At 49.7% G+C, this 23,239-nt stretch overlaps 1 protein-coding gene across 5 annotated transcripts in view; it reads left to right on the top strand.

Moving 5' to 3' along the window:
• Nucleotides 1-23,239, top strand: part of Abr (ABR activator of RhoGEF and GTPase) — a 195,890-nt gene that overhangs the window by 130,127 nt on the left and 42,524 nt on the right. For 4 of the 5 annotated variants that reach the window (XM_032912343.1, XM_032912346.1, XM_032912345.1 and 1 more), the window contains 6 exons: nucleotides 4,866-5,051; nucleotides 11,238-11,345; nucleotides 14,942-15,002; nucleotides 19,147-19,199; nucleotides 19,732-19,872; nucleotides 21,771-21,892. In XM_032912343.1, coding sequence (XP_032768234.1) covers nucleotides 4,866-5,051; nucleotides 11,238-11,345; nucleotides 14,942-15,002; nucleotides 19,147-19,199; nucleotides 19,732-19,872; nucleotides 21,771-21,892 — 671 coding nt within the window. Of the gene's footprint in view, nucleotides 1-4,865; nucleotides 5,052-11,237; nucleotides 11,346-14,941; nucleotides 15,003-15,121; nucleotides 15,444-19,146; nucleotides 19,200-19,731; nucleotides 19,873-21,770; nucleotides 21,893-23,239 lie in introns of those variants that run through there. The other variant, XM_032912348.1, reaches the window with a different exon arrangement.

Raw genomic sequence — 23,239 nt, 5'->3', positions numbered from 1 at the left:
TTTCCTTCATCAGATGTTCTCATCTGGGCAGAGAGAGATTTAGGAGGTAGGACAGAGATTCCCTGACATGCCTTCCTAAACAGCTCACTGTGCCACCTCACACCCCACCGCTCCCAACTTGTTCATTCTGGCCTCTCTGAGGAAGAGGGACCGGTGGGAAGAAGATTTGTTGCTGGGAGGCCTAGGGAGGGGGTGGGGCTGGAGCCTCCCCAGCCTCTGGCTCAGAGGATAAAGCTCAAAGATAAGGGCTCAATCCCTCCCTCCACCAATCTGGAGGCCCCCCCTTTTAGCCAGTGAGGAGCTCAGCTCTGCTTTTCTTGGGTGGTCTGGCTAAGAGGAGAAACTGTTTCCTTGCCCTTCTCTTTCCCTCCTCATAACAACAGATCCCTTATCCCCCAGGGAGTGACTTAAAAATGGAAATTGACTCTCAGTGCAAAGTGTCTCCTTTCCCCTCAGTACTTCCTGGTATGCAAAGGACTAGGCCTGTGTACTTAAGACTGTACACACTGGCAGAAACAACACACAGACAGGAAAGCCACATAGGGGCCTCTGTTCCCCGGCCAGCACCCAGGGGCCAGGTTTAGTAATCTTCTGGAAGTCTCTGTTCCTGGTGAGCTTCTGTAACTCCTCAGGTCCGAGAGTTCAGGTTTGGGGACCAGGGCTGTAAAAGAAAGAAGAGAAAAAACTAAATGGGTTTTAGTTCTGCACGTTGCCTAGAGTTCATCCCACCTTGGGGGTCATAGTTTGCCGTAAGTAGCTAGCCCACTTGCCGCCTTCCCTTAGTCTTTCATTTTGGCTGTTTCTATCGGAGTTCATAGTCCTAGGGCTTGCTTATTTATGTGATAGGTTAATTACACCTCCTCTGTGAGCTCCAAGAAGCAACCAAGGCTATGTTAGTAACCGTGCCTGGCAGGGCCAAGCCTTCAGGGGTAGGGCATGGAGGAAGTAGGCAGATTTCTTTCCCCTATTTCGAAAGGCTAGAGGACACAGCAGACATGACTATGTGAGGTCAGAACTGGCTAACTCCCATCTTCAAGTGAAGCCCCCAGGGTGGGAGTTGAGGGATTCTCTGTAAGAATTCTTTTGACAGCTTCTGTCTAATCCTCGTCATATAGCTGGACCAGGGAGGAGGACAGAGGTAGCTGATGTGCTAGCTCCCTGGTCCTAATAGCAATGTTGGGTCAAGCTTAGTGAAAGGGGCCTGACCTTTGAGCCTCTCTGGTCCAGAGAGTCTGGTCCTCTCTGTATGAGAGTCTTCAGATAAAAATAACTTACTGAGGACCAGCCAGACCTTTCCCCTTCCCCACAGAGAATGGGGATGAGAGCAAAAGTCAGTCCTTCCTCTGGTGAGAAAGTTTCATGCGTCTAGTGCGAAGCTGGACCATGTGAGAGCGCTTTTCTTCCCCTTTCACAGACAGTGGGAAGTTTAGGAGGAAGCAGAGTTGTTGGGCCTGTCTAGGCGTAGGAGGTGGACAAGTATGTGCTTCCCCAGCAGTGGCTTCTGAGAAACCGTAGCTTTCCCGGGACTGTTCTGTTTCCTTTATTCCTTCCATCTGGGGACTGTGCCAAGGCACAGGATGAGTGGCTTTGAGGCTCCGTGGCAATTTGTACCTGTCCATTGGGTCTTGGATAGAAATGTTATGTCACGTCTGAAGGGAAGTCCCCTCTATCCTTCCACATGGTCATGGGTGACACTGTGCCTGTCTCCTAGTTCCTCCTGCTCCCTTGCCTGTGCACTCATGCAGCTCTCCTGCTCAGATCTCACTGGCTTCAGAGGCCCCAGTACTTAAGCTTGTACCTCCTCCACAAAGCCTTTCTTTAGCTGCTCCAGTATGTCCAAGTTGGGAAACGTCCTGCCTCGTGCTAGCCACCAAATTGCTTGGTTCGTTTCAGACCATTTTTCAAATAGAGTCTAATGTTCACAGGAAAGGAGATTATAGATCTCCTGCGTGCTGGGCTTCTGTCACTCATGGCTCTGCAGAATGCTGGGTCATTGCAGGGCCAGTCATGCTGTCAAAGCCGTACTCCTCTCTGCATAAACACACTCCCGTGCTCCATCCAGCTCTGGTCAGCCCGCCTCCTCCTGTGTATGTACGCTGTCCATAGGCTTGATGGCCTTCAGCCCTTGTCTCTCACCAAGCCTGGTTCTAACTCCAGTTCAGTCACCAAAGAAATCTTGATGAGTACAATTCCCTCTGGTCCCATATTTCTATCTCAGAGTAAGGGTCCCTCCCCTCTTTGGAGCAGCCATCTTACCACCCTGCCTTAGGTGGTCCCCTCTTCATTTTCTTTATTGCACTTACTGGTGTGTATAATTTCATGTCGGATCATTTTTCCTTTGTCTCCTCTACTAGACTGGAAACCCCATGAGGACTGGGATTGTACATGTTCCAGGCACACCGCTGGGTGCTGGGGGTTGGTCTTATGCTTTGCACTTGGTTCATTATTCACAGGATGAATAATAATATTGATTGTCTTCTAGATGCCAAAGTGTGTACTAGAAACTTTATTATTTTTTAAAGATGTATTTACTATCTTTATCCATACCTGCATGAGTTTATGCGCACTGCATGCATACATAAACTAGAGGCAAGAGGAAGGCATCAGATCCTCTGGAACTGGAGTTACAGGTGGTTATGAGCCACCATGTGGGCGCTGAGGACTGATCAGGAAGCAGTCTTAACTACTAAGTCATCTCTCCAGCCCCAAGATACTTTATGTAATGTGTGACTTTTGAGATTTGATCTTCCTATTGGTTCTTTTGAGAAGGTAATACCACCTCAGCCCCACACACGAGCCTACTAGTGAAGTGATAATGAACCCAGAAATGGGGAGGGACTTGCTCCCGACTAGTAAATGGCAGTTTGGCTCCAGCTCACGCTGCCTGGCCTGACCCAGATTGAATCCGATCCTGTTTTTTAGCAAGGACTTGATACTAAAGGTTACTTGGTTCTAGTGCCAAGAGGGTCAGTGGGTCTTCTTGTGTAGACTGTGGAGGATGAAGAAAGTCAACAGTCGGACATTGTCTGGAAGTATGAGACTTCCTTTTGTGAACAGATTTGGACTTAGCCACTGTCAGAAGGAAGATGGAGTGCAGTTGGGCTGGAAGGCTGGCTTCTGCGACCAACCCAGGCTGGCTGTCATAGTAAAGAAGGAGCCAGAGGTAGCTCTGCTTCCCTTGGTGTAGGTGACCCTGCAGCCCAGCACCTCAGCTGTCGGCTCCCCCACTCTTTCCTCGAATGATTCTCCTGTTAGATGGGTCATCCTGAGTCGCTGACAGCTCAGACGAGTCCATGCTGACTCTTATCACCTCACTGCTCCCAGGTCTGCAAGGAAACAGAGGCTATTGGAGAACCCTTTCCACACCGCCTTCAAGTAAAAGAATAGTAATCATATCTAATGTAGGCTGCTCTCCTTTGGGTATGTCTGTCCTCCCTGTCCATATGTCTATACCCTGTCTCCTGCTAGGCCATTGCAATATAGTTTAGCATCTTCTGAGAGTTTTTCTGATAAATTAATGCTTGTTATTGTATGTGACTTGTTTCTGTGATTTTGTTCTTTTGTTTGTTTGTTTGTCTTTTTGTTTTGTTTTTGAGACAGGATTTCTCCATATCTCCCTGGCTGTTCTGGAACTCACTATACAGACCAGGATTGACTCAAACTCACAGAAATCCCCCTGCCTCTGCCTCAAAAGTGTTGGGTTTAAAGGTGTGCGCCACCACACTCAGCTATTTACGTTAATTTTATTTGTGCGTTCACTTTTAAACATTTGAGATGGGGTTCCTTTTTGTCTTCCTGGTTGTTACAAACACCCGGGGTTAAACAGTCCTCTTGCCTCAGCCTCTTCAGCAGCTGGAACCACAGGCATGCACTGTGGTGCTCGGCCTCTTTGTGGGTGATTTAGAAAATAACGAGGGTTCTTTCTAAAGAGAATTAACCCAAGCCCTGTTACCCCAGCAGTGCTTAGGCTGGTGCTGACTTACCATCCTCACTGCCCCTTCCACTGGCGGGCCCTGGTGATCTTGGTATAGATGAGCAAAGATGACTGGTTGCTTTCATTTTCATGTCAACAGGCATTGAGAAAGAGTCTTGAGACTAAAACCACACTCAGTGGGAAAGATCATCACGCTCGCTTAGTAATGTCTGCATGTCTGCCACGGATGTGGGAAGTAGGAGGGTGGCATGGTGTGTGTGTGTGTGTGTGTGTGTGTGTGTGTGTGTGTGTGTGTGTGTGTGTGTGTGTGTGTGTGCCTTCTTCTCCCTTACCATGTGACAGGAACTGAGGTATCAGTGAATCTGAGCTAGCATTGTTTTCTTTTTGAGGCTGGCTCTCACTATGTTGCCCAGGCTGACCTGCAATACTCCTGCCTCAGCCTCTGGAGTGCTACCAGTACAGACCTGGCTTGAGCTAGTCTTGAGTCTCTTTTTGGTTTTACCTCCTGAGAACTGCCTTCTCTTTCTCACAAGTAAACAGCTGAGGAGCTGGCCTCCCAGGCAACACTCTCTCCTGCTAAAGCATGACGAAGAGGCTTATGACTGGGGCATGAGGTCATTGTGGAAGAGACTAGGGACCTGTTAAATGGACCGGTGAACACATATGATCCGAGAGATGTGATCTAAGGTTGGGGAAGGGATGTGCTGTGGCAGATGGCTGCTGTCAGGTTCCCTGTCTCTGAAGATGGCTTGTTGGGACCCGTGATAACAGCTCTGAGAAATCATGTTTCAGGTGCCCTGCCTTCAGAGGCCCTGTCTAGGCAGGACTTGGGCGTCACTGCATGTTAATCGGTGTCACAATCTGCCCGGGACCTGCCAACACTCTGGTTCATTCATCACCACCTTTGCACTTTGTTCCTCTTCCTCTTTAGCCCATGAAGCCCCTGAAGGCCACAGCCACCACCTCCCAGCCTGTGCTCACCATCCAGCAGATCGAGACCATCTTCTACAAGATCCAGGACATCTACGAGATCCACAAGGAGTTCTACGACAACCTCTGCCCCAAGGTGCAGCAGTGGGACAGCCAGGTCACCATGGGCCATCTTTTCCAGAAACTGGTGAGTCTCCCATGAGAGCATATCTCCATGACAGACCGGCATTAGAACTGGTCACTCTAGCCCTCTCAAGGCTTGAGTCATCTCCAAGCCCTGCGAGGCCAGTCTGGGGCTGAGTTCTTTGGGGCAACTGGATTTGGATCCTCAACCCCAGCCCCATCCTAGTTGAGCCGTGAAAGTGTTTCTAGGGATAGCAGTGGAGCCAGGTTGTGTGTATGTCTGGGAAATGCTGCCTTTCCACGGGGTCCTCTGAGCACTGGAACGGAGCTTCCTCTGCCAGGATGCGGGTCTCTGTGTCACTCCAAGAAGAGTGTGACAGGCTGCAGGAGGATGATGCTTGCCTGATGCCTTGGGAGGCCATTGCATCCCAGTGTTGCCCTTACAAAATGAAGCCGTTGGACGGCTGTGGTCCTAACTAATGGTTGGTTCCAGAGCAGAGCGCACCAGCAGCTGGCGTTACCTGCTACTACTCACAGGAGAAGAGCACAGGCTTGACGTTGGAGATGTTCACAGAAGTCCTCTTGTTGCCAAGGCTTCTGTGACACCCTCTCCCTTAGTTCTGCCTGAGACCTCTAAGACCAAGGCACTTCCTGACCTCTGTAGACCATGGCTTTATTTATAAGATGGCCTTCCCCATCTACCGGCTTCTCTCCGTCAGTTCCCAAGTTGGAATGACCTCAGAAAAGCCTTTCCAGGCCCCGTGTTTGTCCCTCATGAACACTTGTCTTTCCCATCCTCGTTGCCCACCCCCAACCCCGCCCCAATGTATAAACTCTGGGACAGTTTGTATTTTCTTCTCATTAGACTCCCAGAACTACCCCACTGGTGGATGAGTGGATATTCAAATGGATGGATAGACCTTGGTTGGGGCTGGAGAGAACTTGAGTATTAAAGGATATACCTGTGTCCTGACAGCCATGTTTTTAAGGCCACAAGTGTTGTGGGGACAAGCATAACCGGAGCCAGGTCGGAGCTGGGTTTGAATCCCGGCTTTGCCACGATGGTGCTGCGATAGCTTACACTCCTGTTCTCAGCTTCCGCCCTTGAAGAGGGTCACCAGTAGCCAATGGATCATTGCAGGAGTGAGTCAGTGCCTGAAAACACCTGCTGCTGCTGCTCTTCTCATTACTGCTGTTTTAGGAAGAGGTACTCACGAGGCATTGTTTCCCAGAATTCTGGTAGTAGGGGACCCAGCTGCTTCCCTGGTGCAGAGATGGTAAACAGCCAGTGATCTTTCCCTGTCCACAGAAGTCTGAGATGATTGACATGGGGGCCGCCTCTACTCGGCCCTCACAGATACAGAACCCGAGCCTGGCGGGAGGGCAGAGAAGCAGAGCAGAATGGATGAGCTCTCCGGTTTGGTATTTCTGTGGCTTTTGGTGCAGGATCTCTATAACCCAGACCGACCTTGCACTCGAAGCAATTCTTCTGCCTCAGCCTCCCAAGTGCTGGGATTACAGGGATGAGCCTACATAGCTTTATCAGTTTGTCTGTATCATTCTGACTCAGAGTCCCCTTGGTCTCCGCTCCACCAGTCTGGTTAGGAATTTGCTTCCCACCCCCCTTTCTTCCCAGCATCATGAGCTGCAGTCTGCCACTCTGAGGCTGCCTGCTCTGTGAGGCCTGGGTGGAGCCAGGGCAAGCCAGGCATCTGGAGGCAGTTTATTTCGGCTGAAGTCTCTGGGTATTTGATTATCCATTACCAAGAGAGGGGAATTAGCATCTCTGCTGTTTGTTTTATGAGATCATTCCAGTGCCAAACTCCTGTTTCCAAGCAACCTGCGCTTCCCAGTTAATGACCCTGGCAGACTGGGCCCCTGGCCTTCCAGCCTCAGGTAACCATGGAGATGAAAGTACCTGGCATGACCCATGACCACTGCACACAGGTGGCTTCTGGGTCACAAGAGGGTAGCAACCCAGGTATCCACGCTTTGTCTTTCTCGTGGTGATAGAGGAGGCTACGACGACAGGTGGGGTGTAGGTCAGCTGCTTGAGTGTTTGCCTAGCTTGAGAAAGCCCTGAGTTCAATCTCTTGCTCTAAATAAAACTGGGTGTGGTTAGCCGCACCTGTAATCCTAGCACTTTGGAAGCAAAAGGCAAGAGGATCAGAAGTTCATGCTTGGCTAGATAGTGAGTTTGAGGCCAGGCCGGGATACTGGAGACCCTGTCTCAAAGAGAAAAGATAAAGAAGTCGTGAGAATAGAGGGCACCAGAGCCCTTCCTGGAAGACTGTGATTTGTGCTGGTTTAGGAAGTGTCTGGGACATCTCTGTGCCTTAAGGAACTTACGGATAAGGGTCCCCTGGAGGGAAACGCACTTAGACCCTCTGCCCCTTCCTTCCCAGGAGCTTTTCCTTATGATACTGCACTGATACTGCACTGCTTGGCCCTTTCTTCTCCACCCTCCTCTCTGGCTTCCCTGTCCCTAAGGGCAGCCTCACCAGCTTCTGTCTCCTCCCTGGGTGGCTCCAGGGACCTGCCCCTGGCCTCTGCCCAGCCTTTCTGAAGGAACAAGGGTTCTTCAGGGAACCAGTTGATCTTAAGGGGGGCACAGGAGCAGTGTACTTTCCTAGCACCTTTGTTGGAAGGAGAGGTCCCCAAGGAAGCCTGAAGCAGCTGTGTGGTGTTGCTATTTCACTGGGAAAAAAATTAAAGCAGGAAATCAAGAGGATAATGTAGTAGACAACTGTCTGCAGCTCTCAGCGTAACAGATGAGGGTCGTGAGAGAAATACCAAACCTCCTTTTCTCCATTATTTTTCTACTTCATCCTTCTTCCTCCTCCCTCTCCATCTCTCTTATAAAAACTATCATCATCATCATCATCATCAGTGCGTATGCATGATGTATATGGGTGAGCTGGGATGGGTGTATAAAATCCGCCGTCTCGTTCCACCGTTACATGGACTCTGAGGATCAAATTCGGGTTACCTGACTTGTGTGTGTGGCAAGCACCTTTGCTTGATGAGTCATCTTGCCAGCCCCTCCCCTAGTTAGACTTTCTAATTAAAAAAAAAAAAAAATGTAAGTTTTAGCCAGGAGCCTGAGCCAGGAGAATTGTAAGTTCAAGGCCAGACTGGGTAACTCAGTGAGACCTTGTCTCAAAATGGAAAGTAAAAGAAGGAGCCAGGCGTAGACCTGGTGGTGCACATCTGTTAATGCCAGCACTTGGGAGGTGGGGACAGAAAGATCAGGAGTTCAAAGTCATCTCTGGCTACATAGGGAATTTGGGACTAGCCTGGGCTACATGAGACCCTATCTCATAAGCAATAAACAAAACAAAACCCACTCCTGTCCCCTTTTCTCTTGGAGCCTCGAGGTAGGAGTTCGATGTGGGACCGCATAGTATGCGGTTTGTATTTTTGATATTCTCAAGGCACTGAATGCACTCTTAAAATGTGCAAGTGTGTATATGTATACACTTTGCAGTCTGGCCACAGTTTTTGCACCGATCCATGTGTCCATTCACCCGAACTGTGTTTGTCCGAGTTCCTGTGCTTGAAAAACATTTCGTTCACCTCTCCTACCGTGGGGAAGAAATTGAGGACTATGAGAGTGTCCTAGCTCAGATCTCCTTGGGTACAGGCACGTCCAGGTTTTTCAAGAGCAGCACTAGCCAGTGGAAATAGGTTGTGAGCCACATATAATTTTCGATTATTTCATTAATTATTAATGTGTATGGAAGAGTGTAGATGGTGGGGTGCGGCCATGGTGCATGTGTAGAGGTCAGAGGGCAACTTTCAGGGGTTGATTCTCTCTTACTTTGGGTTCAGGAACTGAACTCAATGCAGTAATCTATTTTACCCGTTGAACTGTCTCGCTGGTCCCATATATATAATTTGAAATGTCCTAGTAACTACGTTTGTTTATTTATTTATTTTTTTTTAAGCAGTGCTGGAGTTTGAACCCAGAGCCTCACACATACAGGCAAACTCCAGCACTGAGCTGTGTTCCCAGTCAGGAACCACAGTTTTTAAAAGTAAAAATAACCAATTGTGGTGACGTGGTCGCTTCTTATGCCCAGCGCTCTGGGTTTGATCTCCAGGAGCCCAGAAAAACAAATACAAGGTGGGCGTGGCGGTGCCTGCTTGTTCTCCTAGCTACCAGGAAGACTAAGCAGAAGGATCCCTGGAACCCAGCATTTGAGGCTCTCTGGGCAGTACTGTAAAAGCAGAGAGAAAGGGAGCAGGGCACACAGACATGCAGAGCTGCTCAGTGGCTAATAGCTGACAGCCCGAGTTCAAGCCCTGGGTGACATGATGGTAGATCTGACTGACTCCTGATTATTTTATGTGCATGAGCGTCTGCCTGAGTATATGTTTGTGCACCACACATCTGTCAGCTGAAGCTAGAAGAGGGTTTTAGATCCTCTGGGATTGGAGTCAAAGCCAGTTATGAGCCGCAATGTGGGTGCTAGGAATTGAACCTGGGTCCAGCAGCCAGTGTTCTTAACTATTGAACTGCCCCTGAAAGTTGTCTTCTGACCTGCCTGCTGCAGCACGGGGGTACTTAAACACCCTGCCATCATACGCATACAGACAACACAATGTTTTAAAGGATTGGGGTGATGGCTGAACAGTTAAGAGTGCTTCCTGCTCATGTAGAGGACTCAGATTTGATTTCCAGTACCCATGTTATGTGGCTTACAACTGCCTATAACATGGTACATAGACATACATGCAGGTAAAACATCCACACATACAAAATTAAATAAATTAAAAAATAATTGCTGGGGAAGCTAGGTATGGTGGTGTGCACTGTAATTAGGACTTAGAAGATAGAGGCAAGTGGATCAGGAGTTCAAGGTCATCTTTAGCTACATAGCAAGTCTGAGGTCAGCCTGGACTACACGAAACCTGTTTCAAAAAGAAAATGAAAAAGGTTATTATATGCAGAGGATAATTTATGTCCTCCTTTTTTATGCTGGTCTTTGGAATCCAATGTGGATTTGTTGTTGTTTTGTCTGTCTGTCTGTCTGCCTCCCTGCCTGCCTGCCTGCCTGTCTGTCTGTCTGTCTGTCTATCTATCTTGTCGAACCAGGTTCTCACTGTGTGTTCCTGGCTGGGGAAGTGGCTATATAAACCATATTGGCCTTGAGACCCATCTGCCTCTGCTCCCGGTGTGCAGTTTATACAGGTGACATATGTCAGCTTGCAGTGGTCACATTGTACATGTTTAGTGTTCGTATGTGACTCGTGGTCACTTTATTAGACAACATGATGCTGTGGTTTGTGTTAATGGTGGATTTGCCAAGCCATAGGCTGAAGTTGTGTCTATGGTCAGTTTGATTCGTTATTGATAAGTTAATTGTATTGACTTACACTGTAGTCTGAGGGCTCGCACCAAAGCTCAGTGCCATTAGACCCTAAATTTTGACTCTTCAGATGGACAGATGGACAGATGGACGTGGTGTCACACTTTATAGCTTTAATTTGTATGCCTACTCTTGGTTCTCTCAGGAGGAAATACTTTTACACAGCCCAGAAAAGGCTTGCCATAAATACTGAAGTAATTAAGTTAGCAAGCCTCAGTTTTGCTTTTAGAAGAAAGGGTGATAGACCCATCCTTGTGTCCTAGGGGCAGCAAGGCTTTTGCCTGTCGGGGCAAGTGTTAGGGTCCATTAGGTGGCATTAGGTGTATGATGAGGCAGGGGTTCTGACTCCTTGGAGACTAAGAAGGTGGGGATAGGACCTTAGGGACTCAGTATGGAGAAGGGGCTGAGCAAGTTATTTGTGCCCACCCTGCTGCTTTGTCTCCCTTGCTCTGTTTAATTACACGATGCAGAAGGCACCAAGAGGCTTCAAGCCCTGGGAGACCTTGGTGGTGCTAAAGGGAAAACTAACAAAACACACACACACACACACACAAAAACAACAGTACATAAAACCAGGTGTTGGGATAAGTTGAATTTGTGGCATGCAAACAAAGCCTGCCCTGCCCTCCCCATTCCCAGTACCACCTTGTTACCCTTATTGGCTGAGCCAGTTTCCATGGAAACTGTCAAGTTCAAAGGGATACTGTAATATGTTCATCTCTGCCTTTCCCTTGGTTTCCAGCGGGTCCTTTGGGGCTGAGTTAGAAGTTCTGAGTGCTAAGGGGGCTTCAGGAGCTTGGGGTAAGCTTTCAGCAGCTCACTAACCCTCTGTCCATCCCACTCTCACCCCCTACTCCTCGTCTGTCTCCTCCCTGCAGGCCAGTCAGCTTGGCGTGTACAAAGCATTTGTGGACAACTATAAAGTCGCCCTGGAGACAGCTGAGAAGTGCAGCCAGTCCAACAACCAGTTCCAGAAGATCTCTGAGGTACGCAGCTCTCCCCACAGCCACCCCATCCACCCTGGGCTCTGCTAACAGGGTGAGAAGCCTCCAAGTCTGGGCACCGACTCCCTTTCTTGCCCCAGGGAAGCCATTCACCACAATAATGCCCTGCCTGACATTTGCTTTCTTGCAACTGACATTTTTCCTCTTAATATAAGAATATCGATCGGCTTGACTTATTTTTTCAGATTAGAAAGTGGAACGGAGGAGGGGAAAAAATAAGGGGGTGTGGGGGACAACATTCCCTGTGACTTTCCCAAGTTACTTCCCGACCTTTGGCCTTTGTTTGTTTCCTCTCCTGAGGAACGAGCTGTTTGGACCTGCCCAGCTCATCTCAGAACTTGGTGGGGGTGAGGTGGAAAGATGATGGTCCCGCAGTGAAAAGCTCCCACCGTCCTTCTCAAGACCTAAGCTGGGTTCCTGGCACCCAAGTTGAGTGACCGCTGGTCATCCCAGCTGCAGATCTGATCCTTTGGCCTCCTCAGTCCTGTAGTTATGTGGACGTATGCACGCACAGTTATACACGTACATAACTTAAAAAATTGCAGTATTTAATATGCAAATGTCCAGGCCCCTCCATTCTTGGAGAGCTCATTCCTTTTCTCCCTGAGCATCACCCACCCTCACCCCCTCCATCCCCGCTCCCCTATCCACACCCCCCACCCCCACTACCCCATCTCACTCTCTCACTCTGTGCAGCTCAGGCCAGTCTTCCTTCCTCAGTTTCCTGAGTTCTGGGATCACAGGTGTGTACCCTGATGACCCGGATCTTCTGGTTCAAGAGGGGAGGGTGGGTCAGAAGCAGGAGTTTATATTCTGACAAGCTCTTGATTTACTGTCAGAAAGGGAAGTGTGAGGAACTCTGGACTAAGTAGTTTTGAAAGGTGGATACTAAGCATGTGAGACTGCAGTCTCACGGAGTCAGCCGGGCCCAGTTAAGAACAGAAGTCCTAGACCCCTTTGGCCAGGAACATGCCTGCCCCAGCTCCGCCTTCCCCTCCTGCACATGCACTGCAGAGGTATGAAATCACCTGCCATTGGCACTTCCTGTGTTGCTCTTGTTTCGTTTTGTTTTTGAGACGAGGTTTTACCGTGTATTCTTGGCTGGGAACTTACTCTTTAGCCCAGGCTGGCCTCCTGCCTCTGCCTCCTGGGTGCTAGGGTTACAGGTGTGCATCTCCATGCCCCACTTGGCACTGGCGCTTCTATCCAGGAAGTGGCAGGGAGAGGCTGGTAGTCTAGGATCCTTTCAGTTCAGCTCATTCTGTATCCGGCAGCTCCTGTGACACTGGCAAGCCACTAGCTTTGGAGGCAGCACCTGTTCAAGCTCAGGACAAGAGAGCCTTAGAGGGAGCTAGGGGTAGGGGGTACTTCTGTAGTTTTGGAAGTCCTGCCTTGAAGATCCCCTCTCCCTTGCTTTGGTGCCAGAAAAGGGAGACATAATTCCTCAACTGCTGGGACTCCAAGTCATACCTAAGCTGCAGTCAGGCTAGAGATCGCACAGCAGATTGGCAGGTGGGGATGAAAATGTGATTATGAGTGCCTCTTAATGCCAGTACTCGGGGTGCAGAGGCAAGCGGGTCTCTGTGAGTTCAAGGCCGCCTGGTCTATATAGCCACTTCTAGGCTAGCCGGTGCTGTGTGTGTGTGTGTGTGTGTGTGTGTGTGTACACACACATATACACACATACATACACACACAACACACACATATATATACATACATACACACACCACACACATATATATACATACACACATATACATACACACACACATATATACATACATACATACACACACATATATATACATACACACACACATATATATACATACACACACAACACACACAACACACACACACAACACACACACACACACACACACACACATACACACACATATATATACATACACACACATATATACATACACACACACACACAACACACACACACACACAGAGCCTGTCTTAGAGAGGGGGGAAGAAGGGAGGGACAGAGAAAGGAAGAGAGAAGAGAGAGTGTGTGTGCCTAAATAGATAAATAAAAGTAAAACTTAAAAAGAAAAAGGGAAACCGTGACAGTGTGATTACCAGAAAGCGCAGACCGGAACATGAAGGTTTGGGGTACAGGCACATGAAACTAGAGCTTCATCTCTGGAAGCACGCGCGCGCTCTGATCGGTTTCTAGAAGGACGGGAAGAACAGAGAGAAGGCTTGTGTCTGTGTCTTCTGTCAAACCCCTGGATCAGATGGCTGTGGCACCCTGTGGGAGGACGGGACAAGGGTGGGGACGTCCCCCTGGGTAAAGTCATGAGTCTGGAGAATTGGTACTTCCTCTCAGCACCCTGCCCTCTCTGAGAATGAACTGGACTCCCCTCTTAGCCCAGCTGACTGCTTGTTCCCTGTGCACCTAAGCATAAGCATCCCTGCCTCCACCCTGATGCATCCGTGCTTTGAGCTCCCCCATCCCGACCCCCAGAGCCTGTTCCAGAGGACAGAGCCAGACCCATGGCTCTCTGCCAGGTGGCTGCTCATCTTGACTCACTCAGTAAGATGACGCTGATGCTTCCTGCTGGCGCTGCCACTTAATTACTGCAATTAGGCCCTTCTCCTCTGTAGCAGCAGTGATTTCATACCTCTAGGCTGCACTGGAGGGGGTGTGGACCAAAATCCCTTAAAGCAGGGAATCCAGGCACCAGTGAGAGACAGACTCAGCATAGAGAAGCTGAGTCCCCCCCCCCAACCCCCCACGTGCCAAGCTCAGTTCCTGGGGGTTTTCTCTCTCTAGAAACAGCTGGGGAAGAGTGGGAAATGAACTGCTACTATGTGGACCTTGCCTTCCCTCAGGCAGAGCAGACAGTACCACCTGGGCATCTGACCTTGGCCTCACCTTGCCCCTTGTCTCTCAGGAGGACATGCCTCTTCTAGGCTCTGGTTCAAACTGCCCAGTAAGGATTGCATTTCAGCTCCGATTACAGCCACTGTCCTGATGGCAAAGGCTGGGGTATCCTCTACAGCAGGTGGAAGAGGTTTTGATCTGACGATCCAAGTCTTCCCAGCACTCACTCCTGGGCCACGTGCCTTAGGTTCCAGGCTAGGTAGTGAGGATTGGGAACAGCCCTAGGGGCTGCGTTGGTCCTTGTATGGGGAGGGGACAGCTTGGACTACCCTGTGGACTCCAAGCCCATCTCCTCTCTGCCACAGCTCAGGGTGTTCATTCCCAAAAGTCAGCCGGCATACCTAGTGCATATTGACTTCAGTCGTGCTTTCCTGGGGCTACTGTGCACATCCCTGAGGAGTGGTTGGCAGCGAGAGGGTCTCTGTTCTTGGCCACACTCATCCTCCAGAGGCAAGGGCATCAGAGGGTGGGTCTTAGGAGCTTTGTTTTGTTTTGTTTTTGTTTTTGCCATGGTACTTTCTAGCAATCAGTCCCGACTCTGGTTCTCAGAGTCTGCCTTCTTGCCTCTTGTTACGTCCTGGGCCTCAGAGTCCCTCTTCTCACCAAGCTCAGCTACAAGAGAGGGAAGCTAGGGGACAGAACAGGTAGTGATTTTTTTTTCCCCTCCCTCTCACAGGAACTCAAAGTAAAAGGACCCAAGGACTCTAAGGACAGCCACACATCAGTCACCATGGAAGGTACTTTGCAGAGTGGTCTGGGTTACAGTTGTCTTCCTTTGTTTTAGTGAACGGTGAGCTGTATGAACGTGGTAGCCTCCCTGCCTCTGTGTGTGTGTGTGTGTGTGTGTGTGTGTCTGCCTGCCTCTCCTCCCTAGGCATCAGGCCAGCTACAAACGTGCTCCTCCTTAGGATGCCAGCAAGCTTTTGGTCCCTCCTCCCTCCCCTCCCTTTCTCCTCCTGCCTCTCCACGCTCTTGCCCTCCCCCTTGGATGAGCACTCGGAAGGAAGCGGCTGCTTGATTCTGGAGGTTGTGCAGCAGCAGCCAGCAAGGTGGCCGAGTGGCTGGTCTGCTGAGGAGAGCCAGGAGCCTGGAGCAATGGCTGCAGGTCCCTGCTGCAAGGATAGAGGTTGCCATGGAAATCCTACTCATCATCCGCTTCTGCTGTGACTGCACCTATGGTAACCAGGCACCCTCTGTGGGAAGTGGCATGCCTTCAGCCACCTGGGGGCTGGCTAGAACGGACTTCCATTCAGTCAGCAGGATTTAGGGGCTGCAGGGAAGGGAGGACGGTCGTGTTGTTGAGCCCACTTGCATTTGCTTTGTGGTCAGCCTGGAGTTGAAATCCAAAGGCTGTACTGAGAATCTTTGAAACGAAGGACCAGGCTAGAAAGGTCCAGGTCCTCCTGAGGCAGTGTGTGGGACTGGTGGCTTAGCATGTGCGTGCATGAGAGGCATTGAGCAACTTCCTGAAGAGGCTAAGGAAAGTGACAGGCTGTCCCCTCAGGCTTGAGGTTGGGGCAAGGAGCAGCTAGGAGCAGGCAGAGAGGGACGGAGGGTCTGGAGAGCTGCACCTCGAGGCGAGAGGGTGCCAGCCTGGGCAGGAGGGAGAAGTTGGGAGTTTCTTTGTTTCATGAGCACGGAGGACGCTGAGCATCAAGGGTATTGTGTGCTCCATGCACACGCTGCCTCCTCTCTGATGGCTTTGGGAGAGCAGGGAGGAGCCGGTTGGTTTCAGGAGCAGCATTTCCAGCCCCTAATGACTCGACCCGGAGCCCAGGTCCCAGCTCTCAGTGCAAAAGGACTGCATGTGAGGGGGGTGTGGCCGACTGCTGCTTTGTGAAGGTCACACACCCACTTCAGTGGAAGGGACCTGGCACATCCTCTGTGCCACTCCTTCAGCTGGGGAGAGGAGGTATCCTGGGACAGGCACATGCTGTCAGTCAGTCTCCTTGTTCATAGGATACAGAAGCAAGTGCATGCAGGGAGTTATCCAGACCTGATAGGCCTTCTCTCTAAAGCAAGAAGTGCCTTAGGAGCCACCTAAGCCACCTCTGGTGGGGTACGAGGGGCTCATGTAAGCCCATGTGTGTCAAAGAGGCAGCTAGCTGGTTAAGGACCTTTCCTGTTCCTTCCTACCAGGCTCTTTGTCTTTACCCTTCTCAGTCGCTTTGCTTGCCTCCTATCTCCGTGGTAACCTGGGGCTCCTGTTACAGGAGCTGAGTTGGGGGTGGCAGTTTGCTGGAGGAAGGGTGATAGATGAGCTTCCCAGTTCTTTCTTAGAGGCCTGTATGTCAGCGAGTTGTTCAGGACCATCATCCCCCTCATCTTCACTGGCTTGTTCTGTGTCTGGTGCTCATGGTGGAATCAGCCTTTGTGCTGCCCTTCAGCTGATTCTGACAGGCTGGGGCCCAGGGAACTGTGGGACTTGATGGTCTGTCCGAGGTCAGGGGAGAAATGCCGGGCCTGGTTAAGTGTCTGTGCTGGTTTTCTAACAAGGAGAAAAGAATCAGCCCTCTGCTCCCCCTTCCCTCCCTAGAAGGAAAAAGCTCTAATGAAGCAGGCCTGAGACCTGGAGTCCAGGGTCTCTTTGGTCCCCACGATTCCATAATCTTTGAAGTCTGCTTCAAAGTGGGGAGTAGCAAGCACTCACCTGTGTAAGGGAGTCTTTCCTGGAACTCCTCCATGTGGAGTTCCATCGGCCACTCTCTTGAAGAAGGCAGTCCAGTCGTAAGTAGGTGGGTGAACCAAAATTCAAAATCCATCTCCTTTTCACAGCTTTGTGATTTCAGGCAAGTAACTTGTGCCTGAGTTTCTGCACCATAAAGCTGAGCTAGTGAAAACTGCGTCCCCTTTTAGTGACAGGAAGCAGTGTGTGTAAGGCAGTTCCAGAACACGTGGTAAGAGAAGAGCTTGTTCATAATGGTGGTCTGACTTTTGGTGTTTATAAAGGTATGGTCAGGGAAGGCTTCCTGGAGGAGGGGGGAAGGTGAGGCGTTTGATGGCTCCTATCCCAGGAAGAGCAGGGAAAGCATGATACAGGAGCAGAGAATGGGCAGCCCTGCAGAGCCAGGAACAGGGAAGGGGTGGCGGGGGCTTGTGGTGCACAGAGGAGCACTCAGAACCAGGGGAACAAAGGCATGGGGGTGGGTACCCCTCTTTGCCTGATTTCCTTCCACGCACCTGATCCCCCTTGACCATGGAACACCAAGACTGTAGGATTCATTCCATGCCCCTGTCAGATGGACTCTTAAGGTGACTTCAGTCATATTAATAGCCCCCCTGAAACCCGATCCACCATTTCTGCAGACTTCTGAGCTTAGAAACCTCTTTCTCCTGGGACCCAGAGAGGGCTGCAGAGGCTGATGTTTCAGTGTCAGCTTTCCTGGGGAGGGGACTCTGGGCCCACCCCAGCCTGCGTCTGTTGACCTTGTGCCTGCCATGAGATCTCTCTCAGTGTTTCTACTATGAGTTCTCCCACTGCAGCGCAGATCCCTGAGCTACAGTTGGATGGGGTGCCTTGGACATCCTCAGAGGTGACACCCATGTGCATGCCCAAGCTTTACTCTCACTGTCACAGTGCACCCCGAACCCATGGATCTGCCATTCCATCCCCGTGGGCCATGGGGGTGGGGAGAGGGCTGCTAGAAATGGCTGGTTAAGAAAGAACGGGAATAAAACAGCATTCGTCAGCTGCTGATACATAGCCATCTCAGAAAAACAGCTTTTTTATCCTTTGGAGATCTTGGTTCAGTCGATGAAGTGTAGTGGGGACATCCATTTCTTTTAAGAGCTTTTGTGTGATCCTAATGGGCGGCCAAGCGAACAAGGGCTACAGATAGGGCACTTAGCATACATCCTCAGAGCATGGGGTGTTCCTGAAGTGATTGCTTAACACTTCACAAGGTATCTAGGGCTTTGGGAGACTGGTTTGGAGGCTGTCCAAATGTGAGGAATTTAGGGTCTGGCTAGGTTCTATGCGACATTCAGTTAGGATCCTTTTTCTTCAACCAACATCCTGCCGTTTAGAGTACCTGTGACAGGAAGCCAGAAGTCACAGTTCCGGGATTTGAAGATCCAGGTGTGTAGGACCAGCCCTGAGTTAGGAAGAGCAGCCCACAGGAAGTGCTAGGCTGCTAACTGCAGCCTCCCTGATGCATCTGAGTAATCATCGTTGGTTGTCCAGGTCACAGAGGAGTGTGGCACATAGGACCTGCCTGCCCTTGGATTTTTTTCCAGCTTCTTTGGGGCTTCTGTAGCAAGACTGTACCCAGATTCCTCCAGGAAGCTTTTGCGCCTCAGTCTGCCTGCCGCTGGCTTGAGGATGGAGTGTTTTGGTGGTGATCTGCCGTGCCTCAAAAGGCCCCTCGGCCTATCCTGTTTTGTCAGCGGGCTTGAGGGCATAAAGAGTCTTTTCTCACAGAGCTGAGGCCAAATGTGTGAATGGGAATGAATGAAGCATGTGGCTCCCAGCTGGATGTGTCATTCCTGAGAGTGGAAGTGCCTGAAAGTGGCTGACAGGTGGGACGGATCCTTCTGGAAAAGTAGCAAGGGTCATCCTGAAGTCCCATGTGCTGAAGGGCCTCCCTGGGTACGTCTGTGTGGCTGGGGATGGAACTGGGGAGCTTCAGCTGTGAGAACCCGACCAGCACAGGACTGGGTGAGGAGAGGAAGGTTCAGGTGGGGAGGGAGCCGGAGTGGACAGAGCTGTGTGTTTATTTTATTTGGCTTCTCCATGGAGTAGAGTTGCCTCAGAATTCACTTGTCTTCTGAGCGAGTGACTATTCATTTGGAGAAGCAAAACAGGTTAGGGGTAAAAATCCTGTCTTCATGGTCCAGAGTTTCTACCTCATTGTCCTGTCTCCTTTCTCCGCCCTCCCACAGCTCTGCTATATAAGCCTATTGACCGAGTCACTCGGAGTACCCTGGTCCTGCACGTGAGTGTTGTGTCCCATTGTGGGTTAGGAGTTTCATGTGAGGGCATTGAAGTCATTGAGACTCCATTGGGGGAACAAGGCAGAGGGTCCCTGGGTCCTGACCGCCAGCCCAACTGCCCTGTCCTAAATATAGCTTGGCTACTAAGCTTAATACTTAGCCAAGTACTCCTTAGGAGGCAGACACCTGCTGCTTTGTTCCCTGCCTCTTATCTCCAGGGTCCTGGAACAGCTGTGTAGTGGGTAGAGGAGGGTTCCCCAGCTGTTTGGTGAGGTATGGCTTCACTTGGCCATAGCCCCTGGGGAAGAGAGTCATGAGAGTACAGCAGAAATCAGAGGAACACTGAATGCCTTCGCCAGTATTCCTCAGACCCTGGTTCCATTCTGATTTCACAGGAATGGCTGGGTTAGAGTGTGGGTCCTGGGAGTACCCCCTTAGAATTCTTTGGAGGATTGATTGCATGTTCCCCGCTGTCTTCTCATTGAACCTGAACCGTTTCCTCTTAGCTCACTCCTTGCCCCCACCGTTTCCCAGGATCTGTTGAAGCACACACCTGTGGACCACCCCGACTACCCACTGCTTCAGGATGCCCTCCGAATCTCCCAGAATTTTCTATCTAGCATTAATGAGGACATTGATCCTCGCCGGACTGCAGTCACAACCCCCAAGGGGGAGGTGAGTTCAAGGCTTTCACAGTTTCACACCTAGACTGAGGAGTAAACAGTTGGCCAGATCCCTTGTCCCTGCTGTCCTTGGCCACCCTGATTAACTATAGCTTGTTGGATCCTAGATTAAGAACATTATGACTGGCTAGGCAGTGGTGGTGCACACCTTTAATCCCAACACGCAGGAGGCAGAGGCAGGAGAATCTCTATGAGTTCAAGTCCAGCTTGATCTATAAAGCACATTGCAGGGCAAGGCTACACAGAGAAACTCTGTCTTGAAAAAGCTAACTTCCCTTACCCCCCCCTCCCCCTTAAAAAAAGAATTTGAAGACTATTGTCTCTGACTGGGGAGATGGCTCAGAGGTTAAGAGCACTGACTGCTCTTCTAGAGTTCCTGAGTTCAATTCCCAGCAACCACATGGTGGCTCACAACCATCTGTAATGAGATCTGATGCCCTCTTCTGGTGTGTCTGAAGACAGCTATAATGTACTCATGTACATAAAACAAATAAATAAATCTTATAAAAAAAAAAACAAAAAAAACTGTTGTCTCCTAGGTCCCTATAATAACCTGTTAAGACAATCTCTGAGCCTGGTACAGGGATCCCCAGATAAAAGTGTCAAAACTAGATTCTTAACTGACTGTCAAACTCCACACGTTGCTCCCACCAGGAGCTGGACCTTCGGAGAGCTCATTCTTGGTCCACATCCTTGCTCTGATTGGGATGATGTTCTCTGGGAGCCCCAGTAGACACTTAATGAACACAGTGGGTAGGCTAGAGCTAGGCGACAAGCCCAACCACAGAGAATGCTAGTACTGGACATGGTTTAGCCACCCAGGCTGATGATATGTCCTCGGAAACACCCAGATGTGACATTGCATCTCCCCTGGGGTGGGGTGAGAAGCTTCCTGACGAAAGAGTGGGAAAGCAGTGTGACCAACTGGGGAGACTGTGACCCTCAGTGGTCAACAGACTGGCCCAGATACAGTGCCTTTAGTCTAATTGAGGTAATTAAGTAGCATTTAGGAGAGAAGGCTGACTGGGTTTATGCTCCTTTGTTTCATTTATGAGTCTCCGATGTCTGCTGGGAGAGGAAGTAATGAGGGACAGGGTCTGGAGCATGGCTAATGGGGCGTGAGCTGTCTGTACGCAGTTCCCAGCCCTGCCCTGCAACATCCCAGAAAATGGCAACAGTGCATTTTACTCTGAGGATATCTGGGAAAAAAATCTCTAGAAGTCAGAGAACGCTATCAGTTTCGGGTTGTCTAAATCATATCCTTTCCACAAGCTCACCCACAGACGATAGTGTATGTAGGTCACACAGCGTATCGCGCACACAGAGAAGGCTGGACTAGCTGGCGACAGCTCTGAAGAAGCCCACTAGCTCTGAGGGTGGTAGGGAGGAAGCGACGCGTGTCTCACGAGCACTGAGATGCTTCTCACTGTCCCCACCACTATAGCTCCCCTTGGGGAAACCCCAGGGCTTTCAACCATAGTTGAAGAATCCATGGAGAAGGTAGCATGGGCGAGCCTGAGTGGGTTGGCTGAGCAAGATGAGCTGAAACTAGAGCAAACTCTCCGTCGGGAGGGGATGTGAGATTGGAGGTGTTCATGGCCAAGGGTGGAGAAACCAAGTCGCTACAGAAAGTTTTTCTTAATCCAGGGGAAGCTGCCGAGCGCTGTGGGGAAGGGTGCCCCTACTGTCTGTGAATTGCACTGTGCAGTTCCACGTTGAGTACTCTTCATGAGACAGACACCATTCTCTTAGCCACTCAGACAATAAGTCTGAGAGGAGAGGAGAGTACAGCTGAGAAAGGGCTGAGTCTGGAGTCCAACCAAAGCCAATGCAGGCCGGGCCCTGAAGCTCTCCTCCCTCTGAGCAGGTGGGGGGTGCTCTCTCCCTCAGACTCGGCAGCTGGTGAAGGACGGCTTCCTGGTGGAAATGTCTGAGAGCTCCCGGAAGCTGCGGCACGTCTTTCTCTTCACAGATGTCCTACTGTGTGCCAAGCTAAAGAAGACCTCTGCAGGGTGAGGATGTGGGGTTTGGGATCACCATGAGGGACAACTGGCTTGGGCAGTGTGTTTCTTCTTCTTTTTCCCCTTTCAGAAAAAAAGGCATGTTAGCCAGGAGTGGTGGCTTATATCTGTAGGGAGGCTAACACAGAGAGATCACAGCAAGTTTAAGGCTTCCAGGGTTACAGTTTGAGATCATGTACACATATATTCAATTCAGTTTTACTATGCAGTCTTTTCTAGAAAGAAATCATGCATTGTTGTTGTTCTTATTGTTGTTGTTCTTATTACTATTAAGGTAATATAGGAAAAATAACTTCCCTGAACCTAAGCATAAGTTTTCTGTGACTATATATTCTTTCCCATTTTTTAAAAATGGTTTTGTGTTTTTTTTTTTTTTGTACTAACAGAGAATGCCCAATTTGGGGCCTTTTGTGGTGTTTTTGTTTTTTTTTTTTTTTTTTTGTTTTTTTGTTTGTTTTTTTTTTTTTGTTGTTGTTGTTTTTTTTTTTTTTTTTTTTTTTTTTACATTCACATGATTATTATATATTAGATAGATCTCACTATGTAGCCCTGGATGTCCTGGAACACCCTATGTAGACCAGGCTAGCCTTGAACTCAGAGTTCTTTCTGCTTCTGCCTCCTGGGTGCTGGTGGATCAGAGGCATGCGGCCTCACTTTATCCAGCTTGGGCTTTTCCTGTTCTGTTCAGGGAGCCTTTTTCTTATAGCTGCTGAGTTGTTTCAAACACCACTTTACTTTTCTGCATGATATTAAGTGGCTATGCCATAATTAACTAAAGTATTCTCTCCTTACTAGACAAAGTTTTTGCTAACTACAATTCCATGGGTATTCCTCACATCTGCTGCTGTTTGTTGAGGCCTTCCATCACTCCAGGTGCCATGGCAAATGTCTCAGATACATTGTTTTTAATCTTCCTATCACCCTCACAAAGTGGCTTTTATTTTCCCTATTTCATAGTCAGAAGCTAAAGAGGAGGCAAGTAAGTTGCCCAAGGTCACATGGCTAGAAATGGAGGAGATGAGATTTGAACTCTTAACTCTGAAGCTCCCTTTCAGCTCCTTTTCAGTAGTGTGGATCCATTCTGTCATTTATAACCTATTATATGCTAAACATGTTGCCTTATACTATAGAGGGAGATCTTTGTGCCTACAGTAACATAAGGGACCAGGACTGGGAACAAATCTAATTCTCAGAGGAATTGGAAGAGAAGAGGTCCTTGTGGGCTTCAGTTGAGGACATAACTCCCAGGAGCTAGTCCCAGAGATGCCAGTAGTAAGCTGTGTCCTGGGATTATGCTCCTGTGCTGCATTTATGAGTCCCCACTATCTGCTAGGAAGG

Source organism: Rattus rattus, chromosome 9 (genome assembly GCF_011064425.1).
Source record: "Rattus rattus isolate New Zealand chromosome 9, Rrattus_CSIRO_v1, whole genome shotgun sequence".
NCBI classification, from domain to species: domain Eukaryota; kingdom Metazoa; phylum Chordata; class Mammalia; order Rodentia; family Muridae; genus Rattus; species Rattus rattus.
Note: the sequence above shows the minus strand (reverse complement) of the source record. Positions and strands in the feature narration are given on the sequence as shown.